Source organism: Ambystoma mexicanum, chromosome 2p (genome assembly GCF_040938575.1).
Source record: "Ambystoma mexicanum isolate Mex_15411 chromosome 2p, UKY_AmexF1_1, whole genome shotgun sequence".
NCBI lineage: Eukaryota > Metazoa > Chordata > Amphibia > Caudata > Ambystomatidae > Ambystoma > Ambystoma mexicanum.
The window spans coordinates 165,088,892-165,106,036 of NC_090923.1; the positions used below are offsets into that span (position 1 = coordinate 165,088,892).

General features: G+C 44.8%; 1 protein-coding gene across 1 annotated transcript in view; it reads right to left on the reverse strand.

Moving 5' to 3' along the window:
• Positions 1–17,145, reverse strand: part of RBSN (rabenosyn, RAB effector) — a 344,052-nt gene that overhangs the window by 131,317 nt on the left and 195,590 nt on the right. The window contains exon 11 of the mRNA XM_069643425.1: positions 8,528–8,632. Within this exon, the coding sequence (XP_069499526.1) occupies positions 8,528–8,632 (105 nt within the window). The remainder of the gene's footprint in view (positions 1–8,527; positions 8,633–17,145) is intronic.

The window sequence follows — 17,145 nt, forward strand, 5'->3', positions numbered from 1 at the left end:
TCCCAAGTGGCCAGGGGAAGGCAGACACTTCTTGATCCCAACACTGGGGTGGTGTACTGTGGGAGGATCACCTGGGAGGAGACCGGGCCCAGGGTGGTGAGAAGATTCTGTGGGATGAGACACTAAAGCAAACTTTACTCAAAGAAAGATATTTTTGGGTATCCCAAACTAAACACCTTCCTCACTCCCATGTAAAGGAGTATGGAAATGTTGTCTTCTATAAACCATCTTCCTCTGTAATAGCCAATTCTCATAGTCCCTCTCAAGAACTTTAAGGGAATTAAATCTACTCTTGCAAGTAATTCAAATATTGAAATAAATAACTTTGTTGGAAGAAACTACAGGTCCCAGAATCAAGAGTGACTGAGACGAAGAAGAGGGCTGAAGCGGCATGCAGATGTAGTAGTCAGGCAATTAAGCCCAATAGCAATTGCAGTAGCCAGGCACTTATGCCTAGTAGCCATTGCAGTAGTCAGGTAATTGAGGATAATATCCCACACATGAAAACTATCACTGAAACTGGGAGGCACGAAAGGCACCCCGAGGTGCAGGCAGAAGAAAGGAGTGGAAGGAGCTGGAACGTGATCTTGAGTGCAGGCTGTACCAGTAAAAGACAGGCATGAGGCTGGCAAACCACGCATAAGTGAACAATACTCTCTCAGAACTTGCAGGCGAAATCTGCTGTCCACTTTCTGTCCCTCTTGTTCTCCCAAAATCTGAAGTCCAGAGGCTGTGCAGCGGAAGACTTTCAGGAGAAACAGTTGTCCCCATCTGAGCCTGATTGCCGTGATTGCAGATTTGTGAACGTGCAGGAAACTAAGGCCAGAAGCAAGTGGCAAACCGAGGGTCTCGGGAGAAAAGGAAACTCCCAACATGAGTGGCCGGACCAGAGACACCTGTTCAAGAGAAGGGTGGGGGGTCCCCAGTGAGCCAGAAGCAGAAGAAATTGTAGTGTTAGTCGGGAAAGCAGTGCAACTCGCAACGCAAGTGTGTAAGAAGCCGGTGAGTGAAGCACAGCGTTGTAACGCATTGCGCAAGCCTTGCCGGTAGCAGTATCCAGCTCCTTGTTAACTCACGTATAACTTTAACAAACGTTGTTTGTTGCATCCAAAGTAATGTTAATGGGAAGGTAGCACTTGCGTAGACCGTGAAAGACTTAATACCCATGTGAGAAGCTAAAGTTACTGAAATCCACTGTCTCAATATTTAAAGCCTGTTGCTGTCTAACGGAGTGGTCGCGGAACCCTAATTAAGGAGAGGGACCGCTGTTCAAACCATTCCCGAAAAACGAACTTTGACAATACACGAGTTACAATTTACAAAGTGTAAAAACTACATCAAAAAGAGGTTGCGTGTGCCTAATTGGGATTCCCAAAGGCGGTCACAACTTTCTATATTCATCTTTAAACCTTGAAATCTACTTTAAAGAGAGGTTGTGTGTGCCTAATTGTGTTTTCAAATGAAAGATTGAATTTTATACTGTATCTATAAGTGACATGCCTTTCAATTCTACGAAGTAAAGAATATAAACTGTTGAAGAGAAGAACATGTATTACCCAAGCTAGGAGGCTCACTCTTGTTAATAGTGAAACCAGCCTTTCTAAGAGATCAAGTGCCATCCTGTTGCACTGTGAAGTTATTTACAATTATGGCATAAGAAGAAACAAGTGTGCAAGTATTAACTGAAGCTGAGAGGGTGGCACCAAGGCTTCTGGGTAATTACTTGGATTGATAGCTGGCAAAAAGGTGCGGGTAAAGCTGGGAAGGGAAACTCCTTGTAAAGAATATTTGAAGTAGACAAAACTTGTGGAGCCAAAGACTGTGGAAGCCAGAGAGAAGTGAGTCTTGTGGGCAGAACCAAGTTGTTATTAGGACAAACAGGAAGAGATAAAATAAAATTGGCCAGGATTATCATTGGTGCTATTTTTTTTCCTGAAAATCAGAAGAGGATCTTTCCATCCAGGAACCAAGATTCTTTACCAGTGGAACTAAGGTAGCTGAACTTTTGTTTTGACTTTGAACTATCAAGTGCTAGTTCCAAACCTTTGTTTTCTTTGTTGAACATTGCAGCTTGAATTTGAATCCTGGGGAAGGGATCTTACCCAGGACAGGAGAAGATCATTCAAATATTGTATTAATATTGTTTGTTATATTATGTTGCCATATCATTTCTTTATGTGTTTGTTGTTTAGTGTGAGGGCCAGATATCCTACATTAGAGAATCTTCCCCTAGCTTTAGTTAGGCAGGGAATGACTTGGCAGAGAAGGGATAGTGAGGCATTTTTTTATATATTTTCTTTAATAAAATGGCATATTTTGATAAATCCACAAGCAGTTGTCCGCCTTGCATTACTGACCCCTCCCACTGGGCACTGGTAGCTACCACACTGCATTGCAGAAAACCCACTTTTAAAAATCAAACACATTAAGTCGTGGACTATTGCCATCTACAGCATTGAACTACATTATTCTCTGTGGGAGTACTTTGAAAAAGATTTGAAACTAGCCCCCTCTACCCACCTACAAGTAGCCAGTAGCCTAAACTGTGTTACTTAACTTGACCATTGTGGACCACTGTTAGGAAAGATTTCTCTTTTATGCAACTTTCCCTCCATTTTCTTTGGATCCCCAAACATTTTGCTTTTGAACCTGTCCCGACCTTTTACAGAGAAGTGAAGCCTTCACCTTCACTTCCCTGGCATGTTGCTCATTTATCATGGGGAAACTGATTAGTCCTTCAGACTATCAGTATGGGGAAACTATGTTTCCCTTTTGTCTTTTTACCTGTTTTGGTAACATTTCAATGCAGTGCATGGGGATACTTTTGTATCACCCTAGTCTTTTACACTGGAGATTTTTGGCTATTTTTATATGTGCCTAAATACAAGCTGGAGGCAGCAGTTGCGTTTTTACAATGCTTGCAATACTTTTAGTGTGCACATTCGTGTATACCGCGCCTGGTTACTAAACTTGACTAGTGCCCTAAAATTCTTTGCCAGGAGATTTTTCACATGTTGTTAATTGGCTTCATTAGGTCAGGAAATCCCTAATATGGTCATGCATTTGCCCGGATAAAGCTTCTGATTTTGCAGGCTAGTGCATGCCATGTGTGTGTGGACTCAAGACGTGTGTGGGACTATCTGGTCCCATTCTACAACCTTAATGCCTGAAGGTTTGGTGTGCATTCAGGAGTGAAACCCATGGTGGTCCCTGATTGGACAACTTCTGGCTGAGTGAGTGGTGCAAATACTTACCAATGGTGGGCTTGTTTTTGCCATGAGCCTGGGTTTGGGATAAGAGGAGGACTCTGGCAGCCATTCGAACAGATCAGCGTTGGAACCAGGTATCCTGTGTAGCCGTGCAGCCGACTGAAGACCCGTGGACGACTTCTGAAGAGTCCTGCCGACCTTTCCTGCAATTGCCCCGGTGATGCCCTGCTGGTATACCTTGCCCGGGGGAGTCCTACTGGACTACCTGATCTGAGAAGGACCTCTGCTGTGCTTCGACTCTTGGACTGGTGGAGCCAACCAGTCTATGTCCTCTCGCACTCCTGCATTCCTGAGCCCTCTGAATCAGCCTTGGACCACCCAGTGGGCTGACCAACTATGCACTGGACTACCGTGCCAGAAGCCTTACTGTTCTGCATTTTCGCTCAGAATCTCGGTTGTCGCCAGCTCGTGCTACGTCTCCTTCCAGCCAAGTTTCAGCTTCCCAGCATCAAGAGATCCTGCCCTGTAAGCTTTTCTTTGACCGCGGCTGAAAAGACTGTGTGTGGTGACTGTCACCGGAACAAGCTTTCGTCCGTCTCGTAGAGGGTCCTGAAGAGGCCTACATCATCGAAAAGGGTTGCACTCGGCTCCTGGACCCGACCGGAATCCACCTTGCACTCGCAGCACCTGGGCTTCCTCTACTGGATCTAACAGCAAAAAAGCCTAGCTCCAGCGACTCCCAGTCGACCGGCCTAGTCACTTGGGAAAATCGGAGGAAGGGTAGTGAGTAATCACAATAGTTACATACACCTCTGTCTCCCATTCCATCGCTTTTTTAAAAGTATTATTTTATTATTTATGACACAGCCGACACACATCAACTTTTCATAATATAAACCACATTTGTTACAAACAATTTGAACATTTTCAATTCATTAAACAATTCCATTACTTTAAATAAAATTGTTCTAAAAGCGGTTCTAAAATATAGAAAAAACATCTTACTTACATGTAATATTGTTGCGAAGTCTTCTGAAACATTTTTCACCACCATAAGAACCTTTCCTACCTTTGTCTCCTCTCCTGAGAATCTTGTGTGACCTTTGGGAACAAAGCCCCATTCGACATAGGGACTGGACTTAGAAAGTTAGGATATTATTCTTGTGAACTGGTTCCCCTTACTGCATCATTACTTACCTTCCTTTCAGATGTTTAAGTGAAATTTATGAATTTCTATGAACCAAAAGTGACTGTATGTATGTTTAATAACTGTGTGTTGGGCTATCATCTTTCCTGCTTGTTTCATTTTTCTAGTGTGTTTTGGGCCTATAATAGAATATTTTTGTACTTACCGGTCTAAGCAGAATTATTGTGTGTTTCACTGTGTGGACTCATTGTGGACCCCTGACCACACTCACTCACTCACTCACTCACTCCTGAGACTACGCCTTGACCACTCTCCATGTTTACCTTGATTGGATTTGGCCAACCTCAGAGTTTCCCTGTTCACTATAACTAGGGTGGCTTCCTAAAAAATGTCCACAAGGCCAGGTTTTAAAAATCCATCTCAACAACCACTTGTTCTTAGATTAGAGATTGTACTCATTAAGTAACACTGTGAACTTGCACTGCCTTATAACTTATTAGGCCTGTGATAATTTGTCAAACAGATCCCCAATTAGGGTGTATCGTAGAAGTTCTCAGGGCTTTAAGTGGACCGGGGCTAGCTGGGGCTTGCCAGGGCCGAGCCACGGCATTCTCAGAAATATTGTTCTGAGGCGTGGCCCTGCTGGGGCTCACTAATGTCCTCTGGCAGCCCCGGCCGCTAGAGGACAATGCTTTTTTCTAAAGCCTGGAGCTCTCGCTCATGCGCAAGAGCTTCAGGCGTCAGAAAAAAATGCCTGTAATCCTTAATGGTAGCACCGCCACCTGAGAGGCATCCCTTCAATCAAGAGATATCCGTGGGCCAGCGCCACTATTATCAAAGAAAAGCTGTGGCTGCTGGAAGCCAAGGCCTTTTTTTCTAAAGCCTGAAGCTCCTGCGAATGAGCTTCAAGCTTTAGGAAAAAAGGCCTTGGCTTCCAGAGGCCTCACCTTTTCAGCCTTAATGGTGCTGCTGTGCCTCCCCAGGCATGATGCCTGGCGACGGGCAGCGGCACCATTAAGGCTGAAAAGGCGAGGCGCTGTCTCCCGTCAGGCAAGCTGTTAGTAAATAAATGCAGAGATCAGCACTGTTAGGGAGAATTCTCTCTTTAGGCTGAATTTCCTAACCTAGCGAGTCCCCCAGCAGCTTTGCTGGATTTCTGGAGTTTGTTTTTTTCTCCTGCCAAGAGTGAGACTCTTTCTCCCACTCTTGGCCATGATTTATGGTGTTCCTTTGACTGTTAATGTGTTTTATGGGCTATGAGGTCCTTTACTCCATAGGGTGTCATGTGTTTTTACTATGTGTGTTACACAGCACCCTCCGTGCAGTAACACAGGGGTGTCATAGTGACACCCCACCATAGACTCCATACCCTGGGACTGACTACTGTCTCCCAGGGCATGTAAAGTCACCATTGGCTTTACTAGTCCCAAATTATTAAAAGAAACCAGTACAAACCATCATATTGTGGACGTACTAGTCGGGGCAATTCGATTGCCCCGGGGTCTGTTAGTCGAGGGGGCTCGTCTCCGTCCTACTTGATCGAGTTTTGGCTGGTGGCAGTGGAAACTACTTTTTATATTCGACCGCAAATATTTCCCGATGGGATTTTTCCATTGTTCGAGACTACCAACTTTAATTATTTAATTCTCATAGCCTCAAACATACCGCTGGTTTATTTAATATTAATTTGCCGGTTGGTATTTTTTGCCAGGACTCGATTCTAAAATGGCGTTTGTGTTCTCTTCTGCTACTCCAACCCAAGTCGAGCCCTTTGTTCCACTTTTTGGCGGGCTTCTCCACAGAAGCCTCCAAAAGTGGTGCCACTCTGTCTGGGTATCACAGGGGGTGCGGGAGGGGGTTTAGGCACCCTGGACTGTGTTACCTTGGTAACTCAAGTCTCACTCTTGTGTGATTGGCCCAAGTGGTGAGCCGGCCGGCTCACCACTTAGCATGTTTGATTGAAAGCTAGGCTGAGTGAATGGGGGTATGCTGCATAAAAGCAGGGCTTTGGGGACTGGAACTTCAGAAGTCGCCACAGGACCTGAGAATCCGACGAGGGAGAAGCTGAGCCGACCTACCACGACAATACCACCGGTGGAGCCCTGCGGAACCGACTCACCACTTCCCGACGACAGAGAAGATCTCCCGGCTGGAGAGGCTTCTTCCCGACTGGTGGGCACAACCAGTTTACCTTCTTTCTTCGCACCCCTGAACGGTTTGTGGTCGAACTGCCCGTGCCAAGCACCCCGGCGGCCGGATAGCCACTTACCACTCAACCACGAATCAACGGACCGCTCCTTGTACCTGAGAAACTCCGCGGCTGGTTTCTTCCCTGGCAGTGCAACGGACTCCTGTCTTCCTCCCCGACGAGATCCTCTCTTCCCCTGGACGAAGCAACGACTTGCATCCGCTGCCAGGAACAACTGCCCCCGCTGGAGTATTCTCACCACTTTAAGGTACCGTGTCCGCCAGACCTCCCTTTCTAAAGATTGCTACAAGGTAATAATAACCCTTTAACCTTCTGGACTGGGCTGGCTGCCTTGACCCTGTAACTGGTCCCTTTCTTTGGTCCAACTCTTTTTTGAACCTTTTCAAGACTTTTGTGCACTGCAACCGTTTGACCTTGGACACATCTCGTTTCGATCCTCTTAAAGCGAATCCGGCCTACTGACTCTAAAACTCACGGTGTTACTTTGCCTTCCTCTCTTGTTGTGTTCGTGAAAAAGTGTTGGGATCTGTTTCAATTTATTCTCTGCTTTTCTCTCCCTTTTTAAAACGAACTATTAGAGTGCCATCTACGTTAAGCGCTCACCGCTGTCTGAAAATAAGTGGGGTTTTACTTAAGACTTGTCTAATATTCTTTTAAGGGAGTGTATATCTTTTAGTGACCGTGTTTTGTGTGTTTTTCTAGATGTGGTTTTAAATAAATAATGATGATATCTCTTTTACACCAAGCCCTGGTCAGTGTTTACTTGTTCTATTGTGTTCTCTTGACCTATTGTGAATACTCTACATACTGCCTAACTCTTCTTGAGGGAAGTCTGACTGCTCAGCCACAGCTACCAAGTGAATCTGTGTGGTACAGACTGCTACCAAGTGGGTTTACTGCCAAACACCTGTAGTCCTAAATCTTTTGCAGTGGTTCCAGAGGGAACTGCACAGGTTTCTGTCTAACAAGCACCATCTCGTCAATTGGGGGGAGGGTCCTGATCTCTACAAAAGGCTGCCTCGCAGAGGTGCCTGTAGCCCATTAAACCGAGGCTTGTCAAGGAGGAGTGGCCAAATGAGCCAGCAGGCGTTCCACCCCATTAGACCACGCACCCTTGATGCGCCCCAGCTCTATTTCCAGTGCCACTTAAGGCACTGGAAGGACTTACCGTGTAACTGTGCACGTTTTAAAGTGCAATGTGAGTCCCATTTTATAAGCCAAACCAATTGTGTGCATATATCCGTTTATTTATCATTTAGTACTTTTAATTAATGCACCTGTGGGGTAAAAAAAAAATGTTTACTTACTTGTTTAACTATTACTTGATAATCTCCAGTTCTGGTTAATTATGCTTTACACCGAACCCCTGATCTTCTTTGTACAAGCCTTACTGCTCAGCCTCATTACAAAGGAAGAGTTTGGTTAGACCTCTGTGATAAACCTTCGGGGGGAAACTAATGTTGGCCACTGAGAACACTACACCAGTGGTATTTAACACACAGAAAACCAGATACAGATATCTATTTAACATAGTGTGGAGATTCACTTAAAGACTGTTATAAAGTCCTGACTGTAGCTTTCACCATCCTGATCGCCTCCACAGAGTTTAGCAAGTTTAGCAATAGGAGAGGCAAGTATCCGAGAACAAACAACGGCTGTCAACTCATGCCTAAACACTGGAGCAGAGTGCAATCTTTACAAAGAAGGTCCATTATTTTCTTTAAGAGAAAAAGTTTCTACATGAAGCCATTAGTGTAATGATTCGGCAAATCAAACATGATATTTCTTAAGAGTCTGGTCTAAGTCATTAAAGGGACCTCTTCAGTTACTTGTCATCAGAGCATTACAAAAATAGATGTTTATAAACACTGATATGATTAGTTGTTCTCAACCATTTAGTGACACTAAAATGCTGTTTTCTTGCTTGTGCTGGCTTTAACAATTCACAACAAATCTCTGTACCTTTCTTTCCAGCAACAGTTTGCGTTCATTTTCCTTTTTACGAATTTCTTTCAATTCTTCATATTTTTCTTTAGTTGGAAGTGACATCAGTCCCAGTAATTTCTCCTGGTAGGAACAGAGGGAATAGAGAAAAAGTAGTCAAGAAGATGTCAGAAACTAACTATCAGTATGGAAGTATATGTCAGATTTCTACTCAAGATTCATTCCTTCATCCTATTTTGTATTCCTATATTGTGCTGCATTCTAATTTGTTCCCACTTTTATGCCAAGTAATAAAATATGTTTAGTTTAGTTTAGTTTATTATTTACAGAGCGCACCAGACCCTGGGGCATCAGGGCGCAAAAGACAGGAATATGCTCAACTTAGTTGCAGGTACATGGTAAGTAGGAAAGTACAGGGACATCAGACATGTTACAGTAGGCAGGTATATACAATGCAGGATCTAGGTCAAGAAAGAAAAATTACAGGGTACAAGTATAATGGATAGTCATAGGATAATATACAGTGATATACAGTGTGATTTATCTGGTCGAGTTGCACCAAGAACATTACATTACAAAAAGAGAGAACAGATTCAGGTATCCTGGTAATGAGGTGCGCGCAGAACTTCAAGCACATAATGAGTAAGATCTGCGAGCAGAGGGTAGGCGTCAGGGAGGTGCGTCAGTGGAGTCATGCAAGTCAGGGTAGTTAGATTTACTGTTTATGTTTACCAGATTTACTGTATACAATTTAGTAACCTTGGAAAGATAATGACCATAGTCAGCCCTGCCGTAGGATTCCAACATAGGACGTTCAAGCTAACTCTGGTGCCCTCTACCTGGACATTAATAGGAGAACATTATGTGCAAAGACATTTTCAAAAATGTGTGTTTCTCAATTATTGGCATGGAGATAAAACAAGCCTTTGCCTGTTCAGCAGGGACTAGGTGTCCAGACAATTAGTTTCTCAAGCGCAATCTTAAAAATGGGGAACAGGGCTTGAAAGGGAGCATCCTTGGCTGTGCATCAATTCTATGCATCTGTGCAGACACACTTGAATTGTATGCCCTGCAATCTCTGTAAAATAAATTATTGAAATATAGGACAGGGCAGGTTTACAAATGTTAGAGACTGATGAATGAAAGGAAGTTGTCTCTTCACTCCAAAGGGGAGTCCCCCCCCCACCCTGTGAGGTGAGTCTGCTCCGCAACACACTCCCTAGGGGTCGAGGCAAGAGGGACCTCTCGGGGAGAGACGCCCCCTTATGGGACAAGGACTCCCGTTCCTGTGAGGTACTCCCCGGAACAAGAAACATGATTGGCATATTTAGGACTGTCAAACCTATCAAATAATAAAACAATAGGCTGAAGAAGAAGCTAGCAGAAACCATTATCCAGATGAAGGATAAACTGTCTCTTTAAATGAAATTAATCAATTCACTGTGACGAGTGGATTAAAAGAAAAGCACTCGTCAGGCAGAGAGAGGGACGAGAGGAAAGAGATGCACGTCTGTCAAAGCTGAGAACGTGAAACTGGGAGAAGGCAGAGCTGCAGCAGGACACGGGACGCACAAAACCCAAAGTTGTTGGGAAGCAGCACACAGAACGCTGAGAGATCCATGTAGGCGAGAGCCTGAGAGAAGGCGAGTTTAGTGGGGCTTGAGAGTTGGTGGTAGCGCAATCCTGAGAGAGCCGTGGTGCGCAGCCTGTCTGCATAACAGTGCTGATACCACCTTAGGGAAACCAAAGTAAGCAGTGCAGATCCTCTTTGAAATACAGAGAAGCCGAGAGGAATAACGAAGACCACCTAACAAGGATGCAGAGGGGAACGGATTGCAAGTGCAGTGGAGGAAGGGAACAGATGCAAGGCCTGTGAGAACCCCAGAAACGTTCCCAGATAATAAGGAATGTAACAGGGTACATGGGAGGCACGGAAAGCCAACCGACTATCATATAAACCAGAAAATGTGTCAGTACAAATGAGAAAAACGGGAAAGTAAACTTGATAAAACTGAACTGTGATAACGTGAGCAAGAGTATATTAACGTTCCCTAGAAGGGAGGTGAATGAAAGTGAAATATTAATAACACATGATCTCAATGAAAGTAAATAATAAAGGTAATCAAAATAGTGAATAATCAAGTGGACATATCTCTACCCTGGGAAGAGTAGAAATCAAATCCTTTGTCAAAAGCAGATGAGTGGGATATAAGAAAGAAAGAGTATCTTAATATGGTGATGCAGCGACCTAAACGTAAGAGAAAATATAGACTTGGAGACTTCCATTAACATATGTTTTTATTCCATTTGAGTAAATTAGGTCTTGTTTCTGCACCACTCTAGAGATTCCAAGGCCTGCCAAGTATGTGGCAGGGTGAGCTAGCAGCAAGCACAAATATTAACCATTGTATCAAGAAGTAGGCCTTGAGTGTTCTGGCATTATGAATTTGGTTTAGTTTCTGCCGCATCCTAGAGAGCATTAGGGCTGCCGAGTAAGTACGTGGCAGGATGGCCCGGCTGCACAAATAGCTAAAATTCCAAGAGTTAGGTCTCTGTTATAATTTTTTTATTACATCTTTCCCAAGGGAGTTTAGCACACTATAAAATAATTGTTTTGGTCCTTGGCATAGTCAGAAAAGTATGCAATAGTAACAAGGACAGGTTGTAACGGGGGAGAGCTGCAGGTGCGTAGAGTAGCACGGGATGCCAAGATTTTTGGTCTCACCAAGGAGAATGGCCTTGTTTTAGTTTATTGCTGGGGATCGCAGATTTCGCTCTTCACACTGACAGCGCAAGATTTGGTCATCTGCGGGAGGGATGCAGAGCTAAAATGTAAACCTACTGTTGTACTAACCAATCGGAATCGGGCAATGTGCTAACCAATTAGAATAGAGTAATTTATGCCGACTTAGGTTTTATATAGGCAGAAGCTAATAGGAAGTTTAGAATATGGCTTTTTGGTTTGACTGATTGACTTATTTTGCATTTGCAATAAAGTTGCGTTTTCTACAATACAGGCCCTCTAATCACGGTTTGGATTATGACGGTCTACAAAGTGGTGACCCCAATGTGATCTCCAGCGCCTCCCGAGGGTGCCGGGGGGGGGTCTCCTGCTGCATGACCATGGTGCCTGCCTCCTAAAATCAGTTTGTGCGCAAATCAGAGATTTGAGCATATGCAGTGTTTCTCTAAACGTCTGATTCGGTTCTGGTTTGGAGGCGCCTGGCCAGGGGTTGTGCAGGCTGTTGACAGGGACGTGGCATTGGGAGGACTCGTAGGACACAGTGAGTTGGGCGTACGCTTTGTACAAACTACAGCATTTTGACATTTTGACAATGCTTGCCAATTGCTATTGCTTATGAATTGATAAGTATTGTGGGGCCTCCCTCTGGAACAGCGTCCCTGCCTCTCTCAAACTCGAGACAGTTGAGAGAGTTGCTCCGGTTCCGGAAGCAACTCAAGACCTTCCTTTTCACTTTCGCTTTCTCTCTTCCTCTCCCCTGCTGATGTACCCGACTGCTCCGTGCACTGGTCAGTTAGTCACCTCTGAACTCGGGCCCAGGCTCCTGCATGTCCAGTTGCCCTTGCGCTGCCTACCGGCACCCCGACACTTAATGGTCTGTATCTGCAACCCTACAGTCCCTTCTCTCTGCACTTATGAGCCACCCGCTGGCTGCACTTTTGGGTTAACTGAACTTCCCCCTTCCGGTCCCCTTGGCACTTCTCTCCTTCCCTCTTCCCCGCACTTGTGCGATCTGACAGACACAAGGCCCAGTAAGATCGTTATGTTGTCCTCCCTTGTGTCCCCCTCGTCTTGTTGCACCTAGAAACACTTGTGTATAGGCGCGTTATAAATGCCATATCATAACGAGGAAAGACAATGTCATGTAATATTGCATGTGTATTGACGAAATATTGAGATGAATCTCCCCTGAAGGCGAAAGACGACGTTGTGTAGTGACAAAGGAGTGTGGAGAAGCTTCCCTTTAGTGGGGCGTTGTGTAGTAACAAATTTCTGTGGTGAAGCTCCTCCTCAGCGGGGAAAGAACTTCATGTGGGATATCCCTCTGTGCCAGAGAAGGGAACGCGAGGCGGTTTAAATGCCATCATCTCAAGCTACGGGGATAGAGGAAGGATCTACATCATTGTGTAAATAAATGTGTTTTATTGCAGGTACTATTGACCATTTTGTAAATAAGGTGTTATTTGGTTAGGTATGGATAGCAATTGGAATATATAAAAGGTGTTTGTTGGAAAGTATTGTTAGCAGCTGTGTAGAGGAAGAGGTTTGGAGCCGGATGCGACTTGGCAATTGTGTTTAAGACTGTGGTTTCTGTTAAATGCTGTTGTGTGAAGAAGCAGATCTGCCATTAGGATTGTGAACGTTTGCCATTTTTTGCTAAAGGAGGGTGCCAACAGACTTTCTTTTGAACTCGGTTGGAGCATTGTGTAAAGCGCTTCTGCAATAGAAGGACAATATTTTAACGTATCACAAGGAGTGGGTCCGGTGGAACTATGGGAAAATTGTTTAAACCATGGCCTGAAGCGGGGACACATGACAAGACTGTATTGGAACATATGCACACGTATTTATTGTCAACCTATAAAGGGAAGCAGTTGAAAAAAAGGTAGAGCATGCTTAATCTAGGGAAAATGTTCATGGAAGAAGAGGGTGCTTTTGATAACGGTGGGGAGGGGTCCACCCAGGTGCGTAAAGTGTCTAAAGCCCCACAACCCTTTAAGGGTCCTAGCCTTTAAAGCTTGCCGTAGGATACACCAACCCCCAGTTTTAACCTTCCCCAATGAAAGACCGGAAAGAGAAATCAGGGAAGCCGGGAAGCCTGGAGACGCCACTAAAGATCAGATGATTTGAGTAATCGATAACAAGGCTCACAGGCAGGTGAAGGCAGCATTGCAAAAAGCAGAACAGGAGCTCATGTGAGTCTTGCAGGGCCAGAACAGACAGCAGGGGCTAGGGTAGGGAGGTGGCCAGGGCGCGCCTATAGGTAGTGATGAATGGAGTGTTGGACAGATCCTCTTTGAGATCGATGGCAAAGTTGTGAACGTTCACCAGATCCCGGTAGCAGAGACCGCCACCCCCAGCAAGACCATGCCATGGGGTGCAGGTGAGGAATCACAATTCATGGCCGAACATAGGGGTATGTCATCATGGGGATTTATTAAGTGCAGAGGGAAGCCATGGGGAAGACAGCGACGAGTGGGAGTCAGAGGCCTCGCAGGAGTATCACCATGGGCCCGCAGACTTCAATCACGGCCGGAACAAATGGCCCCAGCTAAAAGTAAGAACTAAGTGAGGGCTTTCAAGCGTAACCAGCATTAAAGAAGGTACTGGGGAAACCCAATTATGGGTCTTGGCCCCATATGGATCGGGTCAATTTAATTCACACCTTGCCCTCCCTTATTGCTGGAGCTGCCAAGTGGATTTACACCGTTGAGAAGCACACAGCAGTCATCACCCTAGCCATGGGGATATAAAAAGTGTGTTTGCCTCCCTGCTAGGGGAGTGCAAGGGGGTAACATTGAACTGCACCACCCACAATGGGGCCCCATGTAATAACTGTTGAGCACAGGTATGCAAGGTTTTGAGGAACGTGTACTCTGACAGACCCAATATGAATTCTATCACGGTCTGAACAAAGAGCAGATGAGGACCCACACCCTGTACATGCAGAAGATTCAGGAGATGTGGCGGTTACAGAGAGGGGAGGTTTGGGACAAAAACATTGTCATTTTGGATCACGTGTTAGACAAGAGGTTACACTCGGAAGTACAGGCAGCTTTAAATAAGGTGGTTGGGATGGAAGCAAAATCATGGCCTGAGATACAGGCGCACATCACACACTATTGCCGGCACAGACAGAAGATAGATAAGGAGCAGGCAAAACAAACACAGAGGGCAAAAACAAAGTTGGTACAGATGAAATTAGTAAAGCTAAGAATGCAAGGTGCACTAATAACTAACACCACGGAAGGGCAGCCTGAACACAGCCCCACATAGGGATAGGTAGACGGGCCGAGAGATTATGGAAGGGGAACAAAAGGTATCCAGAGAGGAAGATGATGTTTCTATAGGGGCAGAGGGGGAAATACGGAAAATGTGTGACCCCAATCGGGACCACAATGTTGGTCTTGCAGGAAGATGGGTAATTTTGCATGAAAATGCAGGAGCCATCCGACCATGCCATTCAACTACAATGTCCCAGCCTACTGCCCAGCCTTTAATCCACAGCCCCAATTTGACCTGCATGCTCCAGGCCCCACACAACAACTCACCCTGTATGCCCCAGGTTCCGTACAATAACAATAAATGCGGCTGCAGGCATTACATTTTACTCAGTCCCCTGCTCAACCGTGGGATAAGAATTCCCTGCCACAGGGCAGAGTCACTCACTACACGGGAGCAAGCGTGTTAGGAGGCAATCCTTTCCCGCTCCCTGGAACAAATGCTTAGCCTCAGTAGGACAGCCCACAGGGAGCCTTGGCATGCCCCGTACTATCAGTAACTACCGATACAGAACAGGAACCCTGAGTATGATATGATAGGTTATTCATAACGCGCTTAATACCCAGAGGTTTCTAAGCACGGACCCGGGATCGAACCTGTGTTGCTCCGTGACGTCTTGCTTCCAAGGCGAGCACGTTGGCCCTGAGCTATCCTCGCAAGACGAGGGTGTAGGAGTGAAGATAATGGATCAAACATTTTCTTTGTGTCTTTGTCATATGTTGGAGAAGTCCTGGGCAATTCCACAGGGGACCAGATCCGCAATATGGGACCACCCCTAGCCTCTTAAACAATCTCGACCAAACATGTACTGTTATGCGCACTGGGTCAAACGAACACAAATCCTCATGTTGGTCAGCAAAAATAATCGACTTCAAATGTGTTGGCGCATCGCTATACAACTCCAGGGCCTGGTGTATAGTATCCTTATCAGTGGAATACCAATGGCCAGCATACTGGGCTTGTGAAACAATGCAATTGAGCTCAAAGTCGGGCGCTGCTAGGCCGCCTTGTTCAAATGGCTCGGCCAGTCCTTCCCATTTCTGTCGTGGTACACCTGTCCCCTATACATTTTCGGTTGCCAAAGAGCGAAGTCTATTAAAATACGTTTGACCAGGCCATATAAGAATATTGCTGAAATAACATAGTAGTTTAGGGACTACCACCATTTTAAGTAGCTTATTTGCCAGTGCGTCTAGAAAACTCAGGATTGTCGGCAAGTAAGGAACGATGTGAGCGGGAGATCAATATGCCCAAGTATTTAAATCTGTGTGGGACCCATCTAAATCCTAGCAGGTCCACTGGTATATGTGTGACATCAGTCAATAGGAACAGTTCCGACTTTGCCTTGTTGATATCCAGAATGGGAGCTATGTTTTGTTCCGTCTCACGGATACATAACAGTGTGACATCAGCATACAAGGATATAACCTGTAACGGGCCTGCTATGCGAGTCCCCCTATGTCTGTGTCTATCACGCTTTATTCGTGCTAGGGGCTCTATCGTTAACGCAACAGTAATGGGGACAACCCTGCCTTGTCCCACAATCCATATAGAAGGCGGGTGACAGCATACCATTAGTACAGACTTAAGCAGATGGTTTAATACATAACCGTACAAACTCTATGAAATGGTCACCTAGCCGCATTCGATGTAGGACTACAAATAGGAACTTCCATGAAACAGAATCAAAGGCCTTTTCTGCATCTAGCGAGGCCGCAACTGCCTTGGCCTTTGGGTTTATCTGAGAAAAAATACAAAAGAGTCTGCGTACCTAAATCAGAACCATATGGTATCAACCTCTAAATTAAATATGAAAAAATCCAAGCCAACATGCAATTTGGGTGCCAGAAAAAAACAAACACACACAACCTGGTAGAGGTTATTCATAAAACGTAAGATAATGTATTTCTTATTCAGAAAAGCTTCCACAAAGAGGTAGTACAAAACATTTTAGACTATGTCTTTCAAACATTTTCATGTAGAAAAATATCTGCCAGCATTTTAGTAAATCTATGTAGAAAGATATGAATGGAGTAAAGTGCAAATGCCATAAGTTGTGCAGGGAGACCCAGTGGTGGGACTGATGTGAAGACCTGAAAGAAGGCCCTCACAAAAGGGCCCAGATTGCGAGAAAAAAGGAAAGAAACAAGAAAATTCTTGAATAGTTAAAATATAACTGTAAAAATTAGCAGGCCTTTTTTTATCTTACAAACTTAACTCAAGAAACAACTGGTGGCCTGAAAAATACCATTCAAGGTGTTACGAACCTCGATTTATATTAAGTAAAGAAACATCTGAACTCTTTCGCAGTTGTTTTTCCTCCTAATTGTAGAAAACAAACAACTACTTCAATTGTGTTCGAAAGTACACTTCCTATTCAAAAGTTCCTTGTATAGTTCAATACTTATTGCATCTGGACCCAGGGTCTTCCCAGACGACAAGGCCATAATTGCATCCATGACTTCCTCTAGTTTAAGTGGTTGATTGAGAATTGCTTGTGCCTCATCGGAGAGGCCCGGCAGAGAGACGCCATCCAAATATTGGGATAAAACATCAGTGCATGCATCTGTATTAGTATAGAAGGCCTCATAGTATCAGTGGAATTCTCTGT